The 20481-nt window shown below is 38.0% G+C and overlaps 1 protein-coding gene across 2 annotated transcripts in view; it reads left to right on the forward strand.

Moving 5' to 3' along the window:
- The window catches only part of ITSN2 (intersectin 2), a 104927-nt gene that overhangs the window by 4647 nt on the left and 79799 nt on the right, over window positions 1-20481 (forward strand). For both annotated transcript variants that reach the window (XM_014546677.1, XM_014546678.1), the window contains one exon: window positions 15984-16047. In XM_014546677.1, the coding sequence (XP_014402163.1) occupies window positions 16017-16047 (31 nt within the window). In that variant the 5' untranslated portion in view covers window positions 15984-16016. Of the gene's footprint in view, window positions 1-15983; window positions 16048-20481 lie in introns of those variants that run through there.

Here is a 20481-nt window from a genome sequence, read left to right on the forward strand (position 1 = left end):
CTTGTTACTTACCACATGCTAGGCCCTGTGCTGTTTTACATAACCCTTTAAAGCTCACAAACACTCTGTGAGTAGTTATTTTCCTCCCATTAAATAGATAAGTGAAATGTTAACCTGGAGGTTAACTGACTACTCTAGGTCTCTGAGCCAGTAAGTACCAGAGCCTGGGTTTCAAACCCAGACCCTTCCAACTGCAGCACCTGTGCAGGTATCTGGTATACTCATCTCCGTTCAGAAATGTGTTTGTTTTTAAATGTTATTTGGGCATGCAATAAATATTTGTTGAGTAAATGAAAGTACATGTTAGTCCATTGATAAGTAACTACCATTTTTTTAAAAATATATTTTATTGATTTTTCACAGAGAGGAAGGGAGAGAGATAGAGAGCTAGAAACATCGATGAGAGAGAAACATCGATCAGCTGCCTCCTGCACACCCCCCACTGGGGATGTGCCCGCAACCCAGGTACATGCCCTTGACCGGAATCGAACCCGGGACCTTTCAGTCCGCAGGCCGACGCTCTATCCACTGAGCCAAACCGGTTTCGGCAGTAACTACCATTTTTATATACTATATTTACTTGTAAAGCATTTGTATTAAGTTTTAGAATTATTCAGAGTATTATTCAGAATAAACTAATTACATTACTAAAAATGTGATATATTTATTACCATCTAACAGTACATTTGCTTGTCGTTTTCTCTCTCTTTTTTTGGCGTATGTGTTCTGATCTTTTTAATACCTTATTTCTGGAAAAAACTGTGGAATAACTACTTTTGAAGAAAGGCTAAAAAGAAAGGCAGACTCTTTTAGTGTGCTAATTGTTGAAGGTAGGAATCCAAGTGTGACGTAGGGAAATGTTTAGAATTCTGTAAATGAATAGATCTAAATACGAAGATGCAGGAGAAATGCTGTGTTTTTTACTTGAGTTCATTTTTTACTTTATACCATCTTATAACTACAGAGCACAGTGACTAATGTTAGAGTCCTGTTGCTTACAGTGTGCCTATGGGTACTCTTGAGAAGGAGGAACTGGTCTGAAGGATCTGAAGGCAGAGAGGAAGTGGGGGAGGAAGGGAGGAAACAGCAAAAATAGGACTGTGAATACATCAGGAAATAATGTATTTTTACAAGTCGAAGAGGGCAACATATTTCATTTGCAAATGTGTAGTATTATTTTGAGAAATTCACTTAAATAATTTCACAGTATATCAGGACACTGAATGATTTATTTACTTGTGGAGCTCTTCAGCCTTGGTTATGGTAGACATTGAGGGATGTATTACCAGATGGTAGACGTTTAACTTGTTTCATTTAAGCAACTGTTTTATGTTTTCTAGATCATTGTCTTCGCTCATACATATTTATTTTAGAAAAATGCATGCTGTTTAATAAAAAATTTTATTTCTTTTCATTACTATAGTAGATAGGGTACAGACTTTCAAGCTCCCAGCTCCAACACCAAATAGTTGTATAACTTTGAGAAACTTATTTTAGTTCTATAAGCTGGTTTCCTCATCTCTAAAGTGGGGATGATAATAACTAATTATGTCTTATATTATAGTATGTAATACGGAGTGCTTAGCACAGAGACTACTGCTTAGTATATTAAGAAATGATACCTGTTATTATTCCAACTTGTTTTAATGAGAAACTTCAAACTAAATTAGCCTGAGTGTGTGTGTCTTTTTTAACCTAGTGACTGGAAAATAAATTAGTTTTTTCTCCTTAAGTTTTAATGTTATCTTCAAAACAATCCATATAAGAAAGTTGGAAAATAGAGTAGAACTGACCCCCAATCTTATCCAACAAAGAATTAGCCCTTTGAATCCCCTTAATTGGGGGTGGGGGGGGGGATTCGGGAGGAGGACACCAAAAATATAACGTAAAGGAAGAAATGTTCTCTATCTGCAAAAGAAACTACACTTCATCTCTTCAAAACCTTTTGAATCCAGGTGCTTATCTGATTTCCACTTTTCAGTGGGAGGAGTGCTTGACTAGTATGAGATTAATAATGGTCAGGACTGGTCAAGAATGGTAGCCATGTCAAAAGAAAGAGAAAAGAATAGTGGGCAGTGTCGGCTTGCAGATCCGGAATAGATAAGGCCCCGGCAGGATTTGCTCTGGCAGTTTGGAGGACACTGATAACTGTTGCTTCATCATTTCTTTTTGGCGTAGTCATTCGGACACTTCTCACCACCCTACTACTCCTTCTCACTTAAAAATGACTGCATAGCCCTGGCCTATGTGGCTCACTCAGGTTCAGTTCGAGGTCCAGTACCTGGGTTGCAGGTTCAATTCCAGCCCCAGGCGAGTGCAGGAGGCAACCAATCCTATGTTTCTCTCTCTCCCTCCTTCCTTCCACTCCTTCTCTCCCTTCTACTCTAAAAAATCAATGGAAAAAATATCCTCAGGTGCAGGGAAAACAACAACAACTGTATAATATATAAGAATTAAGTAGGTCAAGTTAATAAATTTCACAACTTATGTAACACTTAACAAGTGTAAAATACTTTTGGTGAATATGAGTGAGAATTTCAAGATTAATGAAATTTGCCCAGAATGATGCAGGCTAGGAATGCATGTGTAGCATTCATTCTCTAACTTTGTGGTAAGTTCTGAAAACCTGAATCGTAGAAGAAAGGCCCTTTTCTCACTTCATTGGCATGCTCATCTCTGGTCCGGTGGCTCAGTTAGTTGGATTGTCATTCCGTACACCAAAAGCTTGCAGGTTCGATTCCAGTCAGGGCACATACCTAGGTTTCTGGTTCGATCCCTGGTCTGGGAGCACACGGGAAGCAACTGATCAATGTTTTCGATGTTTCTCTCTCTCTTTCTCCCCCCCCCCCACTCCGACTCCTCCCTCTCTCTAAAGTGGATTTTAAAAAATGTTTACTATTTATATAGGTGTAAATTTTTTTCCAAGTTTGTTTCTTAGTTTTGTTTATAGATTTTTATAGTACCTTCTATGTATAGCACTATTTTAATTCATGATATTTATTAACTCATTTAATTTTTACAACATCCCTATGAAGTAGGTGCTATTATTAGCTCCATTTACAAAGTTCTCTGGCATTGTCTTTTTTTTTTTTTTAATATATTTTATTGATTTCAGAGAGGAAGGGAGAGAGATAGGAACATCCATGATGAGAGAGAATCATGGATCGGCTGCCTCCTGCACACCCCCTTCTGGAGATCGAGCCCACACCGGGGCATGTGCCCTGACCAGGAATCAAACCTGTGACCTCCTGGTTCATAGGTCAATGCTCAACCACTGAGCCACACCAGCCAGGCTCTGGCATTGTCTTTTAAATCCCCACACGGCTTTTCCCTCTGTGTTTGCCCATTTCTGCTCCCAATTCTTAAAAATCTCTTTTCTCTTCCTAGCCTACTGGTTTATACCTATTTTTTAGTTCTTCATTACTGAGTTTAGGAGTCATTACTTCTGGGATTGCTCACCTAACAACTTTCTAGTGGCCTAAGGTAAACGTAGGTGCCCGCATTCTGTCCTTCATACCTATAGCATTTATGGAATTCTGAGTTTTGGTCTAAGTCCTCTTCTGTGTTCCTCGCTCTAATACATTTTATACATGTGTTACACATCTTGTTACTCGGTAAGTATTTGTGGATTTGAATTAAAGGTACACAGGGTATGTTGGTGATATCAAAAAGAGAACCAACCTTCCAAGTATATAGTCAAATAGCGAAACTTATACAGAGGAAGTAACATTGGAACAGGCTTTGAAGGCCAGGTGGAAGGAGGGAGAAAGGGAGGGACCCAGAGACTAAAATTGAATGAAAACAGATGTGGAAATTTCCCATTCTGGGAACAGCATGTTATTTAGAGTGGTTTTGAGGATTATTAATCTTGCCTCTGGAAAGAGCCTGATGAAATAAATCCCTCTTTCACCCCAGTATGCCTTTTTTAGTGTTCAGAATATTTTAATTTTCCTTCTAGATCTCTTTTCCTATGAAACGGCTCAATTTCTCATCTGACTTCCCCCTTTTTCCAGTGTAATGAGGGAAGTTTGGAGGGCCCTGATGTAATCTTGATAAGATTTTAAAATGCCCAGAGAAGTTTGGTGAATTGATGGTGTGGGCATACTGGAAGACTTAGGGGAGAGAATAAATCCTGAAGCTTTTGTCTTTGGAGACTTCAGGTGCCATTCACATCTTTTCCTGGCTGTTAAGACATTTGATTAGACCTCTCAAGCCTTCATTTCTCCTTTTCTCTCCAGCCTTCATTATGTTTCTGTTCTTCTAGCTATGATAAAAGACATTCTTCTTTTAATTTTGAGGTATACTGCCTGCTGGTCTTAAAGAAGAATGAGTGAGCACTTTATATATTAACAATATGATTTATTTGTCCTCTAAAATAAATATTCTTTCAAACCCCTTTTCTCTTTGAACTTAACTTTATTTCTCATTAACTTAAATTTTTTCATTATGGAAATAATATGTACTGAATGAAAAAAAATGTGTAAAGTGGGAGAAAAAAATGGGAGGTAAAAGTCATTCTAAGTCCAGCAACCAGTGACAACCACATTTTTTGGTGTGTGTGTTTTCTTTTAATTCTCACTCAAGGATATTTTTCATTGATATTTAGAGTGAGTGTAGAGGAGGGAGGAGGGGAAGAAGGGGAGAGAGAAACATAGACAAGAGAGAGACACATCGATTGATTGCTTCCTGCACACACCCCTACCAGGGCTTGGGAACCTGCAACTAAGGTATGTGCCCTTGATTGGGAATCGAACCGGCAGAATGGAACCTTGTGACCCTTCAATCCATGGGTGGACGCTCTAACCACTGAGCCACTGGCCAGGGGGACAACCATTTTTTGGTGTCCTAACAACCTGTCTTCGTTTTGTGTGTGTGTGTGTGTGTGTGTGTGTGTGTGTGTATACACACACAAATATGTATGTGTATATATATATACACACACACATACATAAATATATATATATACACACACACACACACATACATACATACACACACAATGTATTTTACAATACAACATTGTAGCTAGAAACGTGACTTTTGCTGTCTGGGATTTCAGTTCCAGCTTTACCTTTTACTAGCTTTGTGAGTATAATAATCTCACTAAGCCTCAGTTTTCTCTTCTTTAAAAAGTAAAGATTTCATAATAATAATTTACCCATAGGGTTGCTGTGGGGGTGAAGAGATAATGTTTGTTTAGACTGACCCTCTCATAATAAATTCTCTATAAATGTTACAATAATAATCAGGCCTTTCTTTTGGTTAGGTTAGCTAAGTGTCTGCTGTGGACTGTGCATGGAGGGAGGGGGCGATTCAGGAGCACTGTTCCTTTCTTTTCTGAAATAATTAAAATTCAATTTAAAAAACAATTTTTTAACATTCTCAAGGGCACTATGAAAATTTTTGTAGTGAGGGTTCCTTTAAAATGTTATTTGTCTTGGGCCAGGCCTTTGACCCTTTTAGAATGTTCTTGATAATGATGAAAGCAATGATAACATGTAAAGACCTGAGTGTAGGGCTTGGCATTTGGTAAGAATTCAGTGATTGTTGGCTGCTGCTGTTATTTTCATAATGATAAGTACATATTTGCATTATATCATACATTTTAAATTATAAAAAATATAACCAGTTTCCATGTTATTACATGGTCTAGCTGAACTTGTTTTTTTTTAAAAATAGGTTTACTGAAATATATTCACATAACATTAATATGGCTTAAGTGGCAGCATAATAATTTGGCCCAGTTCATTCCCCCATTGTTGGACTCTCATTTCCAATTTTTTCTATAATAACAATAACCATAGTGAATATCTTTATAAATAAGGCGTTTCCCATATTTATTATTATTTCCCTATGATAGATTCCCAGAAGTAAAATTATTGGCTTATTAGAGGTCCGGTGCACGAAATTCATGCATGGGTAGTGTCCCTAGGCCTGGCCGGTGATCGGGCCGATCGGGGCCAGGGCCTCCCTTCGTTCCACGCTGCCCCCTGGTGGTCAGCACACATCATAACGAGCGATTGAACTCCCGAAGGGACACTGCATATTAGCCTTTTACATGTATAGATAGGATGTGAACATTGGTAGGATTCTGTATATTTTTGCTTTGCCTTCTGAAAAGCTATACTAATTTGCACTTCCACAAGCGATGTCTGCAACATTCATTTCCTCGCACCTTTGCAGCCCTGAGTATTAGCCTAGGCTTGTCTTTTAAAAAATCAGTTTATAAGGAGAAACAAAACAAAGCTTATTTTGCATTTTCTTGATTATTAGTGATGTTAACATTTATTAACCAGTTTTGTTTCCTCTTTGGGAAAGTGTCTATTTTTTTGTGATCTTAGTTTTTCATTATCTATTTTAATACCTCTCTCTCTGTATATTAAAAATATTGACTATTCCCAATTGCTTACTTTTGAATTTTATTTTCAAGTTTAAAGTATTTATATACTTGAATCTGTTTACTTTTTACTTCATGTTTTTTGAATGGCTTCAAAACTTGGAAAGTTATCTTGTTTCAAAGAGGTGATATTTTACTTGAAGGTGAAGCATCTATATGAAATTTTTTCCCTCTGTACTTCAAAGTCAAGTAAGTAGTTTTGCTTTAATATTTGGTCCTGATAGGAGATAGTAGAGAATAGGTCAAATAGTTGGCTCCCCCCTCCTTACCATCCCCTTATAGCAGTGAGGGGCTGAATCACAAGCTATTCTTAAGTGTTTTTCCCCCTTTGTGTGGGTGAATTGTCTTGTTCAGAGTTGTTGACTAATTCTTTTAAAAGTTGGTTTAATTCAAATCTTCAATGTAATTGAGGTACTTACTATTTCAGTGTTAGTTTACCATTTCTGTTCTTTTATGACCTCTTTATAAGCTAAATTTAATGTTTATAAAAGTCCAAACTTAGAATTTATATGTAAACATTATAAACTAGAAATGCAAAGTTACAGATCTAGAACTAAGAACTAACTTTATATAGAAGAGTTACCTTCTTCAAAGCTTTTAAGTCTTGATATGCTGTGTGGATTTGGGTCCCTACACCTCTAGGTAGAAATAATAGTAACCCTTTTCTCAAATATTGATTAAAGAAAAACATGTCCTTTTTATTAGTAATCTGTACAGCTGTATTGTATCAATTCAGTGATATCAAGTTAACTGTTGTAGTTGAAATAATAGTAGTAGTGTTATCAGTGGGTGCTCTCCTCATCCCTACATATTACCAGTGAAAGTGGAGTTCTTGCGATGTTGCAAGGAATTGAATTTCCTTAAACTCTCACAGGAGGACGAGTGATCTTTATTTCAGTGGAATTAAACCCCTGGGTTTATACTGTTGCATTTTCCTTCACCCCACCATGGGAAAAGTCCAATCTTATCTTCAGCAGGCAAGAATTAAGGCCTCTGCCCAGAGTCTTTGCTCCATATTAAAGCACAGTCCAGTCCAACATCTGGCTAGTTTAGTTTGTGGAAGTTCCCCGCTACAGTCCATTGCGTGTGGGGATCATGTGGACTTCTACCACATGGCAGAAAATCCTATCCATTCCCACTCTGAAATGCCTACCATATTTTTCTGTGTATAAGACACTATTTTTTTCTAAAATCATTAGACTGCAATCTAGGGGCATCTTATATATGGAAATCAGCCGAGGAGGGAGCCGATTTGGTGCGTAGCCGCCCATACCTCGTCAAACAGGCTTCCTCCAATCATGAGCCTTATTGTTACTGCCGTCAGCTGATGCAGTAATTGGAGGTGGAGGCAGGAGTGTGCAAGATGCAACAGGGACCGGAGCATTCTGAGCTCATAAAGATGTCAAAAAAATCTATATATATAAAAGCGTATAATATGCAAATCGACTGGCTGGTGGAACAACCAGTCACTATGACATGCACTGACCACCAGGGGGCAGATGCTCAATGCAAGAGCTTCCCCTAGCCCACAAGCCCCAATCGCCTGATCGGGGCCTGCCGGCCAACCTCTCGGCCCCTCCCTCCAGCCGGCAAGCTCCAATTGCCCGATGGGGAACGGGGACCAGGGGATGGGTGGCGGCAGACGCAGGGGGTGCCAGGCCAAGGCGGGTGCGAGCAGGGCCCCGATCACCCCACCAGTTGCCCCACACACAGAGGGCGACCAGCGGCGGTGGGGGGCGGGACTGGCTGCCGGCAGCCGGGGAAGATCGGCCTTGATCTCAGGCCAGGCCTAGGAACCCTACCCATGCACGAATTTCATGCACTGGGCCTCTAGTAAAAAGATAAGTACCAGTAAGCAATTGTCTTACTCTACAAAATTCAAACTGAATGTAATCAACTGTGCAAAAGAGCATGGAAACAGAGCTGCAGAGAGACAGTTTGGACTTCCTCCCACTGAGTGTATGAACAGACAGTGGAGGAAACAGAAAGAACAACTCCTTAAGATGCCAAATAAAGAAGAAGGCCTTAAGAGGAAAACCAGCAAAATGTTTAAAATACTGATTTCTTAATTTTGGGTTGGAATAGTGGGAGGTGTCTTATACATGGGGGCGTCTTATACATGAAAAATGCGATATTTTTTATTGCTCAAATTCAAATTCTCACCACTTGGATTATGCCAGTTACTTCATAACTGGTGCCCTGTCTCACAACACTCAAATCCCGTTCATTTCCTATACTGTTTGTCAGAATTCTCTTCCTCTGCCTTGAAAAGACCAGGTTCTTGTTTCTTATATATGCTTTCCCTGGAGGATGTCATTCTTTAACATGATGACAGCTATTCCCCAATCCCTGGTGACTACCAAACTGGGTCTCTAGCTCAAACATATACTGTGCTTTAAACACTGGCTTTCCATGATTTGCACAGTGAAGTTCAAAATCAATAGTATGACGTACTTTGTTCCTTAAATTGTGTTCTCTTGGCAAGTTACTTCGTTGCTTTGGTTTCTCTTTAATTGTTTCTAAAATGGAGATGGAATTCAGTATGTTAACTCTTTTTTTAAAAAAAATCATAAGGTAAAATATAGATAAGCCTCAATATGTAAAACACAAAAACAGAGCTACTTTCATTGAAGTTGCTATCCTCTCCCAATCCTCCATTCCTCCTCCCTACTCCCTACACTTCTGTTGTTATCTCCTTGAAATTTCTAGAATGCCAAGGAGCACATTTTGAAACTACTAGGTTTCTTAAGTTCTCTTCTACCACTTATGGTTAAGTGAGTTTGAAATCACATCACTCTCAAATCACACTCGCTTTCAATGGGAAAGATCCTGTTATACTGGCTATTGTACTTTCCTTCTTTTTACCTTAGGTTCAGATACTTTTCCTTTCTTTGTTAACAGTGCCACACACACAATGTCTATCACTCCAAGAATACTTAGAATCCACTTAATTTGCCACTGACCCCATGTTAAATGATTCTTACACAAATATTACCTCCTTTACGATAAATACTGTGTACATTGATTTACCTTCCAGTAGTATTAGTTCTATCCTTTGGATTCTCATAGTATTCCCCCCCCCTTTTTTATTGTTTACACTATGACAGATGTCCCCTCTACCCTCCCCCCTTAGTTCATAGCATTACTTAAATCCTTACGTTATAGTGACTATCCATGTTTGATGAATAAATAAGTAGATGAATGAAAGAAAGAATAGATGGGGAACAGGTATGGAGAATAATATGTGTACTCTGTAAATTTCATCTTACTGTAGAAACTATAAAGAAGTAGGTAATTTTGCTCCAATCATTCTCTCCTAGAACTGACCTTATCTCCTTGGAAATCAGATGAGGAAGGAACATTTTCCCGACTAATCGGCAACTTTCGAGAGTTGGCTTTGTGTACTTAGCATGTAGAGTGGAGGAGGACTGGAGAAAGTTTTACAAGATATGCTCTCAGGAACTTGATTATCTTGCTTGTGAATGTCAGACCTTCAGTCAAATTTATTTAAACTTACCAGTATGATTCGAAGTATAATTGAGAAACCTAAGGCTTTCTTCCCCTCCCACTGTAAGGCTGTCAGAATTCAATGGGAAATAAACCTTTATCTCTAAAAGTATACTTCAAAGAAAAAGAAAAACAAATTATAGAAGGGCCATGTTGCAAGGGACAGTTTGGTCTAAAATCCACAGCTCTGGTGCCTGCAGAATTTCATGGAAGAAATTTGGGGCCTGCTCTGCTTTCCTGCCGGTTACTTTGGTATAATATTCAACTCAGCATTGCACTTCTCCATGCTTCACTGGCTTTGTTTGCTTTTTTTTTTTTTTTTTTGACATCCCAACCATGTTACCATGTTACTCATTTACCCAATTTATTTGTTCTACAAACATCTATTGAGCATTTCCTCTAGGAAATCTGGTTTAGGCATTAGACATATAGTGGTAAATAAAAATGATCTCTGCCCAGTGCAAGTAAACAGGCAAACATGTGAAACATGTGAAATTGAAATACAGTGTGATAAATGAGCTATTTCGGGATGAATAAATGTATGACATACCGAGGAGACAGTGACTAACTACCTGGGAGGACAGAAGCCTTTTAGAGCAGAGGTGAGTCCTGACCAGTATGGCTCAGCTGGTTGGAGCGCCGTCCTGTGCAGGGTTCGATTCCCGGTTAGGGCACATACCCAGGTTGCAGGTTCCATCCCCAGTTGGGGTGTGTGCAGAAGGCAGCCAATCGATGTTTCTCTCTCACATCGATGTTTCTCTGGCTTTCTCTCTCTCCCTTCCTCTCTCTAAAATCATTTAAAAAAAAAAAGGTGACATTCAAGTTGGGAGTTGAATGATAAAGAAGTAGTGATTGACAGGAAACAGCTTTTTACAAAGGAATAGGGAAGTGAAAAATACTGTTTTAAAGGTTGGTATACTTAAGACATCTGAATCAAGGGGAAGTGTCTAGACATGTATGTGGTAAAGTAGATTGGGGTGAGATTCTGAAGGGTGCCATATTTCATACTAAGAAGTTTGAGCTTTAACTTGTAATTAGTTGATGAAATTAAGCAAGAGAGGGACATTAATGGGTGTTGTTTTTTTTTGGGGGTGGGGGGGGAGACACAAAACTAATAGCCCCGTGGAAGGGTTTGTTAACCAAAAATAAAAGGCCAAAATGAAAGGCAACAAACATTTATTTGAGATCAAAGAATAGCTATTCAGAGAGCATTGATTCAGGTAGAAGCCCAAATAAAGGCAAAAAGTATTTCTGAGAAAGTTGGGAAACAATTACATCAATAGAAGGAAAGTATTTCTATTGATGCAGATATGCTAACATAGTGATGCTAATTCCAAACAATGTTTCTAATTTTCAGTCCCATCTGCTTTATCTTTTTTTAATTAAAAATTTTTAATTACAGTTGCCATACAATATTATATTAGTTTCAGGTGTACAACGTAGTGATTAGACATTTATATAAATCATGAAGTGATAGCCCTGATAAGTTTATACCCATCTGACACCATATATAATTATTACAATATTAGAGGCCCAGTGCACAAAATTTGTGCACTCGGCCGGGGGGGGGGGGGAGGGTCCCTCAGCCTGGCCTGTACTACCCTCTCATCCAGGAGCCCTCAGGGGCTGTCTGACTGACGGTGTAGGCTCGCTCCCCGGAGGAAGCGGGTCTAAGCTGGCAATCGGACATCCTTAGCACTGCCGCAGAGGCGGGAGAGGCTCCCGCCACTGCCACTGTGCTTGCCAGCCGTGAGCCCTGCTCCTGCGTTGAGCGTCTGCCCCCTGGTGGTCAGTGTGCATCATAGCGACCGGTTGTTCTGCCATTTGGTCGCTTTGCATATTAGCCTTTTATTATATAGGATTATTGACGATATTCTGTTGTATTTACAGAATACATGATGACTAGGTAGATGATCAAACTAATTAAGGCTTTGTAACTAGGATGCTATTCCTTATTTGTCTTTCGTAAGTCTACTTTTCTCCAAGTAATCTTTGGTATTTTACATGCTTTTTTGCAGTTATAAAATGCCGGTGAAGAGGTTTCTTTGGGACACAGTGTTGCTTTAGGCCCAATCCAACGTTTATTAAGCCCTGTTTTAATAATCCATAGGTTTGAGGTCTAAAACATGGAAGGAGGCTCCTCTGGGATAGAAGCTCTGGCTCCATTTTAAAGTGGCTCCGTTTATTTTATCTTTTACAGGTCTCAAGGTCTCTTAATTTCTAAAAAGGTAACAATACCAGTTCTCAATTTATAGTAAGCAAGAAAACCTGCACATAAGTATTCTAAAACCATAGGTAATTGACAGTGATTAAATTATATGTTAACTGCAAGCTGCCAGGATTGCCCTTCATTACATGTTACCCCCTCCAAGGAGCAGAGAGGTGTTTATTGGATGCTGCCTTCCATCACCTGTGCCTAAAACAGGCTTCAGACATGTAACTTGGGAAATGCTGCTTATCCTTTTCTTCCTCTCAAAAGGTTCCACCTAGAGGCAAGAAATACGTAATTAGCACTCCCCACTTGATGTATGTGATTGATGTAGACTCTCTGACTTGTTTTTCTTCTCCCCTACAAATGGACCAACATTAAGTTGACCTACTGCTTGCAGGAACCCTCTCACTTGTCATTAATTATTATCCATAAGAGAGGAAGAGGCAGATAGAGCCCATGGGAAGTTCATGGGCTTTAGAATTAGACAGATTTGGGATTGCATACTGGCTTCTTCACTTACTGAAGTTAGGAAAGTAATTTACCCTTTCAATTTCTTCATCTATGAAATAACTACTATGTCATCTGCCTTGCTGCGATATTGTGAGGATTTTTAGTATTATCAAAGGGATCTAGCAGTACCTGGTCCTGGTAGACTAGTCTATAAGGTCCTCTTGGTCTGAAGCTCCTTGTATAAAACATAGAACATATTGGGTTCTCAATGAATATTGAGCATGACACATAGTAACTAAGGACTTAGCAAATGGTAATTGTTATGACTACACAAAGTAAAACAGAAACATGAGGTAATTATTCTACAACAGGGCAGAGTTGATGTAAACATAAGAGATATGAAATGGTATGCTTTAAAAGCTTATTGGTTCCAACAAATTATGTTATTCAGATGTTATCACTGTCAGTCAGGTGTTCCATCCATCCATGTGTCCATGTTACAATACACTGTAGTACAGTGATGGTGAACCTTTTGAGCTCGGCGTGTCAGCATTTTGAAAAACCCTAACTTAACTCTGGTGCCGTGTCACATATAGAAATTTTTTGATATTTGCAACCATAGTAAAACAAAGACATATTTTTGATATTTATTTTATATATTTAAATGCCATTTAACAAAGAAAAATCAACCAAAAAAATGAGTTCACATGTCACCTCTGACACGCATGTCATAGGTTCGCCATCACTGCTATAGTACTTGCATGCATGGGTGGCTAAATCCCATGGACAGGTGAAGGTTCTGTAATACCAGGACCTCAGCTTCACTGCAGGGATTTGCCCTCCCTGTTCATTATATTATTATATTATTTGGTTCATTCTTTGATTTTATTTAAGGATTATACCTGTGATTATTAGGTAGCATTCTGTTTTATTTACAGAATACATGATGACTAGGTAGATGATCTAACTAATTAAGGCTTTGTGATTATGGGATGCTATTCCTTATTTGTCTTTTTTAAGTCTGCTGTTTCTCCAAATGACCTTTGGTATTTTACATGCTTTTATGCAGTTCTAAAATGCATTGCAGGTAGTGCTTGGAGGATTTTCTCCTGCATTTTAAAATTATCTCTCTCAGTTACAGAGACCTGGTAAAATAGGGGCCCTTACCTATTGCATCTCTCTAAGGAAATAGTTTCTTGGCAGGCATATGATGTATTTTGGTTTAACATTACTTATGATAATTTAAAATTGGGGAAGTAAAAGTGTGCTTGTTTGTAGAATTTCTTTATTTGAAGTTGTAGTCATAACTTGATTTATGAGACTTCCTTCTGTGCTCATGTTTTTGGTTTTTGTTTTTAAGCTGGTGACAATTCACCCAGTCTCACAAACCATAATTCTGAGAGTCATCTCTTTGATTCCTTTTACTCCATAATCTAAACAATCCCTGAGTTCTACCTTTTTTAAACCATTCATTGTTCTCCATCCAATTCATCCCATCTTCTCTGTTTCTGCTGCCACTATTCCAGATCAGGTGCCAGATACTGTTCTCAGCTCTTTCCTAACTGATCTCCCTGCTTCAAGCGTGCCCTTTTCTTCACAATTGATTGTCTTAAGTGATATCTGACTCTATCCCTCTTCTTAAAACCTTTTAAAACTCCTTGTCAACCACAGGTTCAAATTCAAGGTTCTTAACATTACAATTATAAGTAACTCTTACTCTTTAAATCTCAACACAATACCTCCTTAAGGGATTTCTGACCACCCCACCGCGGTTTATATTACCTTTGAGAAAGAAGTGAAGAAAATCAACTTGTGCGTGAGTGAAATTTCCTCCTACTTAAGAATAGTATAGTGACAGGTGAAGTCAAGTGTGGTAGCAGGTTTAAAGTTCCATTGCAGTAAAGGTTACTAACATCTAAAGAAGGAATGTGAGCTTTGAGAGGAGGGTGATATACAGTGGTAACATAGAGAAAAGCTGGGAGTCACAAGAGTAAAATTGGCAGTGCCAAAGCATTACTGGAGGCTTGCCCATCCCTGTTACCCAGCTCTTGCTTATTCCTGTTGTGTAGGTAAATGTATCAGAGTGTCTGTGCCTGGTGCCATTAAGTATTCTAATCACAATTAAGTCCCTTTGCGCAGTTTAGTAGATGATAGTTTGCTTTAAAGGAGGAAATAAAGCTGTTAAATTGCTTGTTTGGATTTATATACCAGTGTTTTTGTTTGTGTGACTCACTTTTGGTGGTTACTCTGATAGAGTCATATTTCTTCTTGAGCACACCGAATTCACTAAGATACAGTACCTTGTAAACACTTCTTGGCAGCTAATCAGCCAGCTCCTCTGGTGACGCCATCCACCGTGATGTGCAGCTCTTTATGCCGTCCTTGTTCAAATGGCTTGTGCAAACACTTTTCCTTAGGCTTCTAAAAATATTAATATTGAAATGATTTGAGTAAATAGATGAGCTACTGAGTAGTCTCTTAATATAGTAGTGTTTCCCTACAATGTTACAATTCGTGGTTTATATAACTCAGTATATTACTATAAATTTGTTAGGTCTTCACTCTTCCTAACTTTTCCTACCCTTGAGTTTCAAGGAAAAAAAATTTAATTTACTTTGAGTAAATTAATGAATTTAGGGTTCAGATTTATATTGCACTCTCCCTTCCTGGGCACCCAGAAAGCCATTTATTAAAAACCCACTGTGTGTCAGGCAGTGTACTGGATTATGTTTAATACTTTGACAGATATTCCTGCAAAGTATTTTTACAGATGAATTGGAGACTCAAAATAGGTTAAATAACTCTTCCATGATTACAGCTAGGAAAATAGCAGAGTTGGGATTTGAACCCAGAGCTATTAAATTTCTGAATTTCCTCTCTTCAAGTTCAGAGCACTTGCCTAGAACATTTAATTATGTTTAAATAAAACATACTTCTAGACCATTTTTCTAAACCTGTGGAACTTGATTAAATAGCTATGCTATATTCATTTTGGGGATTTTTCTCGTTTGGGGATTTTTTTTAAAGAAGAGTGTTACGTATTTCATTGCTACTTACATTTAATTTATACAGTTGATTTTTCTGAAATAATTTCTTGCCTAGTTATAACTTTCCTCTTTCCCAAATTAATTTCTACAAAATTAGTTCATGCCAAGAGTTTATTCAGTATTTGCTATTAAATATGTGACTGTTTTTCTTTTAAATGGTTCCATTTTAAAGGCTGATCCATTGCCCAACAAAATCTCCTCCCCTTTCCCAAATGTAAATTCTGCCTGTTCAGCAGCAGCAGAAGCTCTGCATTGTTTTCTGTTGGAAGTGTAAGCTGAAGGGGACAGACATTCCCACTGCTTGGCGGGTGCACTAAGCTGTGATCTGCCCTTGTTGTATTATTAATGGCACAATGTTTTTATGTTGCAGATGGCTGAGAGCTAGCAAGGAAAATTCAGGAGCATGATGGCTCAGTTTCCCACAGCTATGAATGGTAAGCGTAAGCAGCTTTGTGCTTGTAGGAAGATAAAGAGGTTATGAGATTGGAGGGAGCAGGGGGGGGGGGGGGGAGTAGAGGTTATAAAATATTCTTTTGTCATATTTTTCTTTAAGTGTAAAAATGCAAAACTTAAAATATTTCTTTAACTTAAAGTATTCTTATTGAAAATATTTGGGCAGTCTATTTCAAAACACTGCATATAGCTTCTATTAGAATATTATGAATCCCACAACTCATTGTAAGCATGTTCTGCTGTATCATCTGGAATGTGTGCTTAAGAATAACTTAAAGCCATATTGTGTTTGATGTATAAAACTGGAGGATAAAAAGCAGAGTGCTATGAGCAGCAGAATATTAAAGGTGTTTTTTATAGCATGGGATGATTGTAAATTGATTAAGCCAATAATTGTCGTGATAATGTGCTCTAACAAATTTGAGAATTTCTATGCCCCATACAAAGGAATTTGCATTAAAAACAGTTTAGTTATAAACTTCAACCAACATGTTAAGCAGGTTTATAAATAAAATGAACATAATAGAAAGCAGTACAGCAGGTCCTCAAATAATGTCCTTTCATTCAACGTTTCAATGTTGATGAGAAAAAGAAAATTGATTCCTACCCAGGACCGCTGTCTGTGTGGAGTTTGCATGTTCTCCGCACGTTTAGCTGGGTTTTCTCCGGGGACTCCAGTTTCCTCCCACATCCCAAAGACGTGCATGTGAAGTGAATTGGGTGTCTAAATGGTCCCAGTCTGAGTGAGTGTGGGTGTGTGTGTGAGTGGCCCTGCTATGGAAGGATATCCTGTCTAGGGTGGGTCCCGCCTTGTGTCTTGAGCTGCCAGGAGAGGCTCCAGCCACCCGGGCCCTGAACTGGAATAATCCAGTTGGAAAAGAATTCTCTTTTTGGTTTTATTCATCTTTCATAAATATATAGAGCTCTACATTTATTTCAGTGTTTAGTATTAAAAGTGTTTTGGGTCTTAATTTAGAAGTTTGGTGACATTTTTGTGACCAAAAATATGCCATAGGAACTTAACTCTTGTTTATATCAATTCGCCTATGGAAACATTAGTTTCATTACACATTATTTTGCTTAAAGTCACTGTTTCCAATAACCTATTGACCATGTTAAGTTAGGGCACACTGTACATGCCCAATGTTTATTCATTTTGTTTCTTCCATTTCCTTAAACATAATGTTATTGTTTTAATGGCTAATACCATTTGAACTTATCTCTGAGTGCCCTAGACCAAGCTGATTGTCAAAATGCTTCTGACGTGTTCCTCAATTTTTGCCATGTCTACTTTATTATCTGAAACTAACCACAGACTTTTGGACTTCTTTGGTTCTTACAGAGCTGCATTATCTAAGATAGTAGCCACTAGCTACATTTGGTTATTTCCATTTTAATTTAAATTAATAAAAATTAAGTAAAATTAAAAATTCAGTTCCTTAGTCACACAGCATATTTCAAGTGCTCAAAGCCACACGTAGCTAGTGGCTATTGTGTTAGTGCAGACACAGAACTCACCATGGGTTTTTGTTTCCTCACCTGTAAAATGAGGATATTAATAATACACAATTTTAAGGTACTGGTGGGAGTCAGTGAATTATTGCATATAAAGTATCTGAAGGGTAGTCAGGGCTCTAGAAAGGTGAGCTGCTTACACCTTTGTCATCCTTTGTTGTCGTGTTTTACCATCATCATTTTTCTAGAGTCATATAGTAGCAAATCAGTCGATAGCCACTCTATTTGCCTTCCTAGTCACAAGAATCGTGACATGTTAATTTATTTATTTTATAATAAACTGATAAACTAAGTAGGTGTTGTTTTTTATTTACTGTCAATGTGGTATTTCTTTATTTAGAAAGTGTGTAGGTGTAGCTATTTTAGGTTTTTAGTTCTTCAGTACATATGTTTCTTTATTTTTAAATCTAATCTTAAAACTTGTCTTTAAGAGAGGATGCTTATAGATTTTTTTTAAAAAATCCAATCATTTAGGGCTAATAGTGTGTGTGTGTGTGTGTGTGTATGTGTGTGTGTGCAGTAAAGACTATGTGACCTGGGCTTAGCAATACAGTGCTTAAGGCAGACAGTCATTACGTGGAAGAATTAGTGTTTCTTTGGCTCTAAATAATTTATTGGGGGTGACATTGGTTAATAAAATGATGTAGGTTTCAGTTGTATAATTCTACAATACAGCATCTGTATATTCTATTGTATTGTGTTCCCCACCCCAAGTCACGACTCCTAAGTATGTATTAAATCAAATATATCATAGTGTTTTGAATTATAGTGGACACCTACATTTCAATGATAAGCATTCCTGGAAACAACTTTGTAAGGGAAATTTTTTTATAATGTAGGCAGCAAACATACATGAGTTTATATACCTAAGCATATTTAGTTTCTTATTGGTAGAAGATGAATTTGTAAAGTAGTCAGAAGTGAAAAATAGATGGTTATGAGCCACATTGAATGTATTGAGCTCTAAAGACCTGCTCAGAGGGCTGGTATAACCGTATGTGAAGGATAGACCACAAAAAGATTGTGGCTTTTGTGCTCCCCAAGTCCTGATCTTGCCTGTCTTGTTTTCTGCTCCCTCTTTTATTCATTCACATGTTTATTCCTCAATCACTTCTAAGTGTTTGTTCTGTGCTGGGTACTTCTAAGTGTTTGTTCTGTGCTGGTTCTGGGAATAGAAAGGTAAACACACAAAGCTCCTGTTCTCCAAGGGCTCATAGTCTGGTAGGACAGATGGAGAGAAAACAATTACTGCACCTTTCTAAGTGCTCTGTGGAAGCATGGAGTAGCCTCTTGAGAATCTAGAGGAGGAAGCAATTAATTTGACCTGCAGGTATTAGCGACCTCCTAGAGGAAGTGACATCTGCCCTGGACCTTGAAAGATAAAGTTTGAAATAGAATGGGGTGGTGTGACTATCTGTCAAAGTAAAGGGATGTTATGTATATGGGATTTGTAAGGATTTACTTTTCTAAGATAGTGGTATATCAGCATTTCTTTTACCCTAGATTGTTGTTGTTTTTCTGTTGTTATATATTAAATATATTTATAGTAGTGTCACAGTTAACATTGTTTCACGTATTTGTTATATCACCCATGTTCAAAATTTTTTTAAGGTACAATTCCAAGGGAAAATTTGGTTTCTTTGACATGTAAAAGAGACTCATATTTTTATATTTAAATATCCATTTAGATACATCTCCTTTACATTTTGTTACTTATTTTTAAATGACAAAAATAATACTGCTAAACTAATATAGATAGCAAAGTAACCAGGAAGGTAATGTGGGTAGTAATTAAGAGCACGAATTTTAGAGCTGTAATTCTAAAGTACAAGAAAATTCTAGCTATAAGTTATATTAGCTGTATAGTATTAAGCAAAGTATCCAACCACCCAATGTTTCAGTTTTTCCTTCTGTAATACATGTAAAACCTAGTCCATGTAATTGTTATAAAAATTAAATGTAATATTAATATACTTAGCATGGTTGCTGGCATAAAGAAATACTCAGTAGATAGTAGTTGCTGCTTCTACTAAGTACTGCTATTACTCTGCTCATGTTAGACTTTAAAAATAAATGATAGAGAAGGTTATTTTCCTAAGATAGCTGGTCAACAGTTGAGAGCAGTATGGTAAAGGGGATTAAAAAAAGACCTGTGTGAGTTAGGTGAGATTAACTCATCTTTTAACAGGATAAACCTGAAGGATGTATGCATCCTTAGGAGAAAGAATTTTCAGATACTGTACCATATCATTCACTTTGACAGCCACCAGGAGTTGCCTTTGGACAGCACTGTTGGCTAGGTGTCCAGAGTTGGCTGGGAGGTAAAGGTGGAGCAGACTATTCTGTGGAGGGATAGGAAGAAGAGGAGGCCGTGTGCAACCCTGGCTACACAAAAGAATCACCTGGAGAGCTTTTTTAAAATTCTGAAGCTTGTACCCCATCCCCCAGAGATTCTGATTTAATTGTTCTGCTAGAATCGCTTCCCCCTGCCCCTAAAGCTCCCCAGGTGATTCAGCTAGGGGTGAAAACCTCTGGCGTAGGACATTGGCTAGTCAAGTATTGCCTGGGACTACATATACCATTCTTACAACAATCCTAGGTAAGGATTCATGGAAGACCTGTCTAAGTCACAAAACTGGTTAGTGTTCAGACAAGGGCAGAACCTCCCTCCACTCTAGTCCTTTATGCTCCCCTGTGCTGTTAACAAAGGAAGAGGGCAAAGGTGTATTTGGAGTAGTAGGAAGTTGAAAGAATGGGTCTTATTTTTTTAGAACAAATGGAAAGGATTGTTAAAAATCATTGTTTGCTTGTTTTCTGTGGTTTGAGAGAACCTCAGAAATGTTCAGATTTAATGAGCCATTTTCTGTTTTAACATCTCTAACAAAAGAATACTTTCCGAG

Source organism: Myotis brandtii, unplaced genomic scaffold (assembly GCF_000412655.1).
Source record: "Myotis brandtii unplaced genomic scaffold, ASM41265v1 scaffold454, whole genome shotgun sequence".
NCBI classification, from domain to species: Eukaryota; Metazoa; Chordata; class Mammalia; order Chiroptera; family Vespertilionidae; genus Myotis; species Myotis brandtii.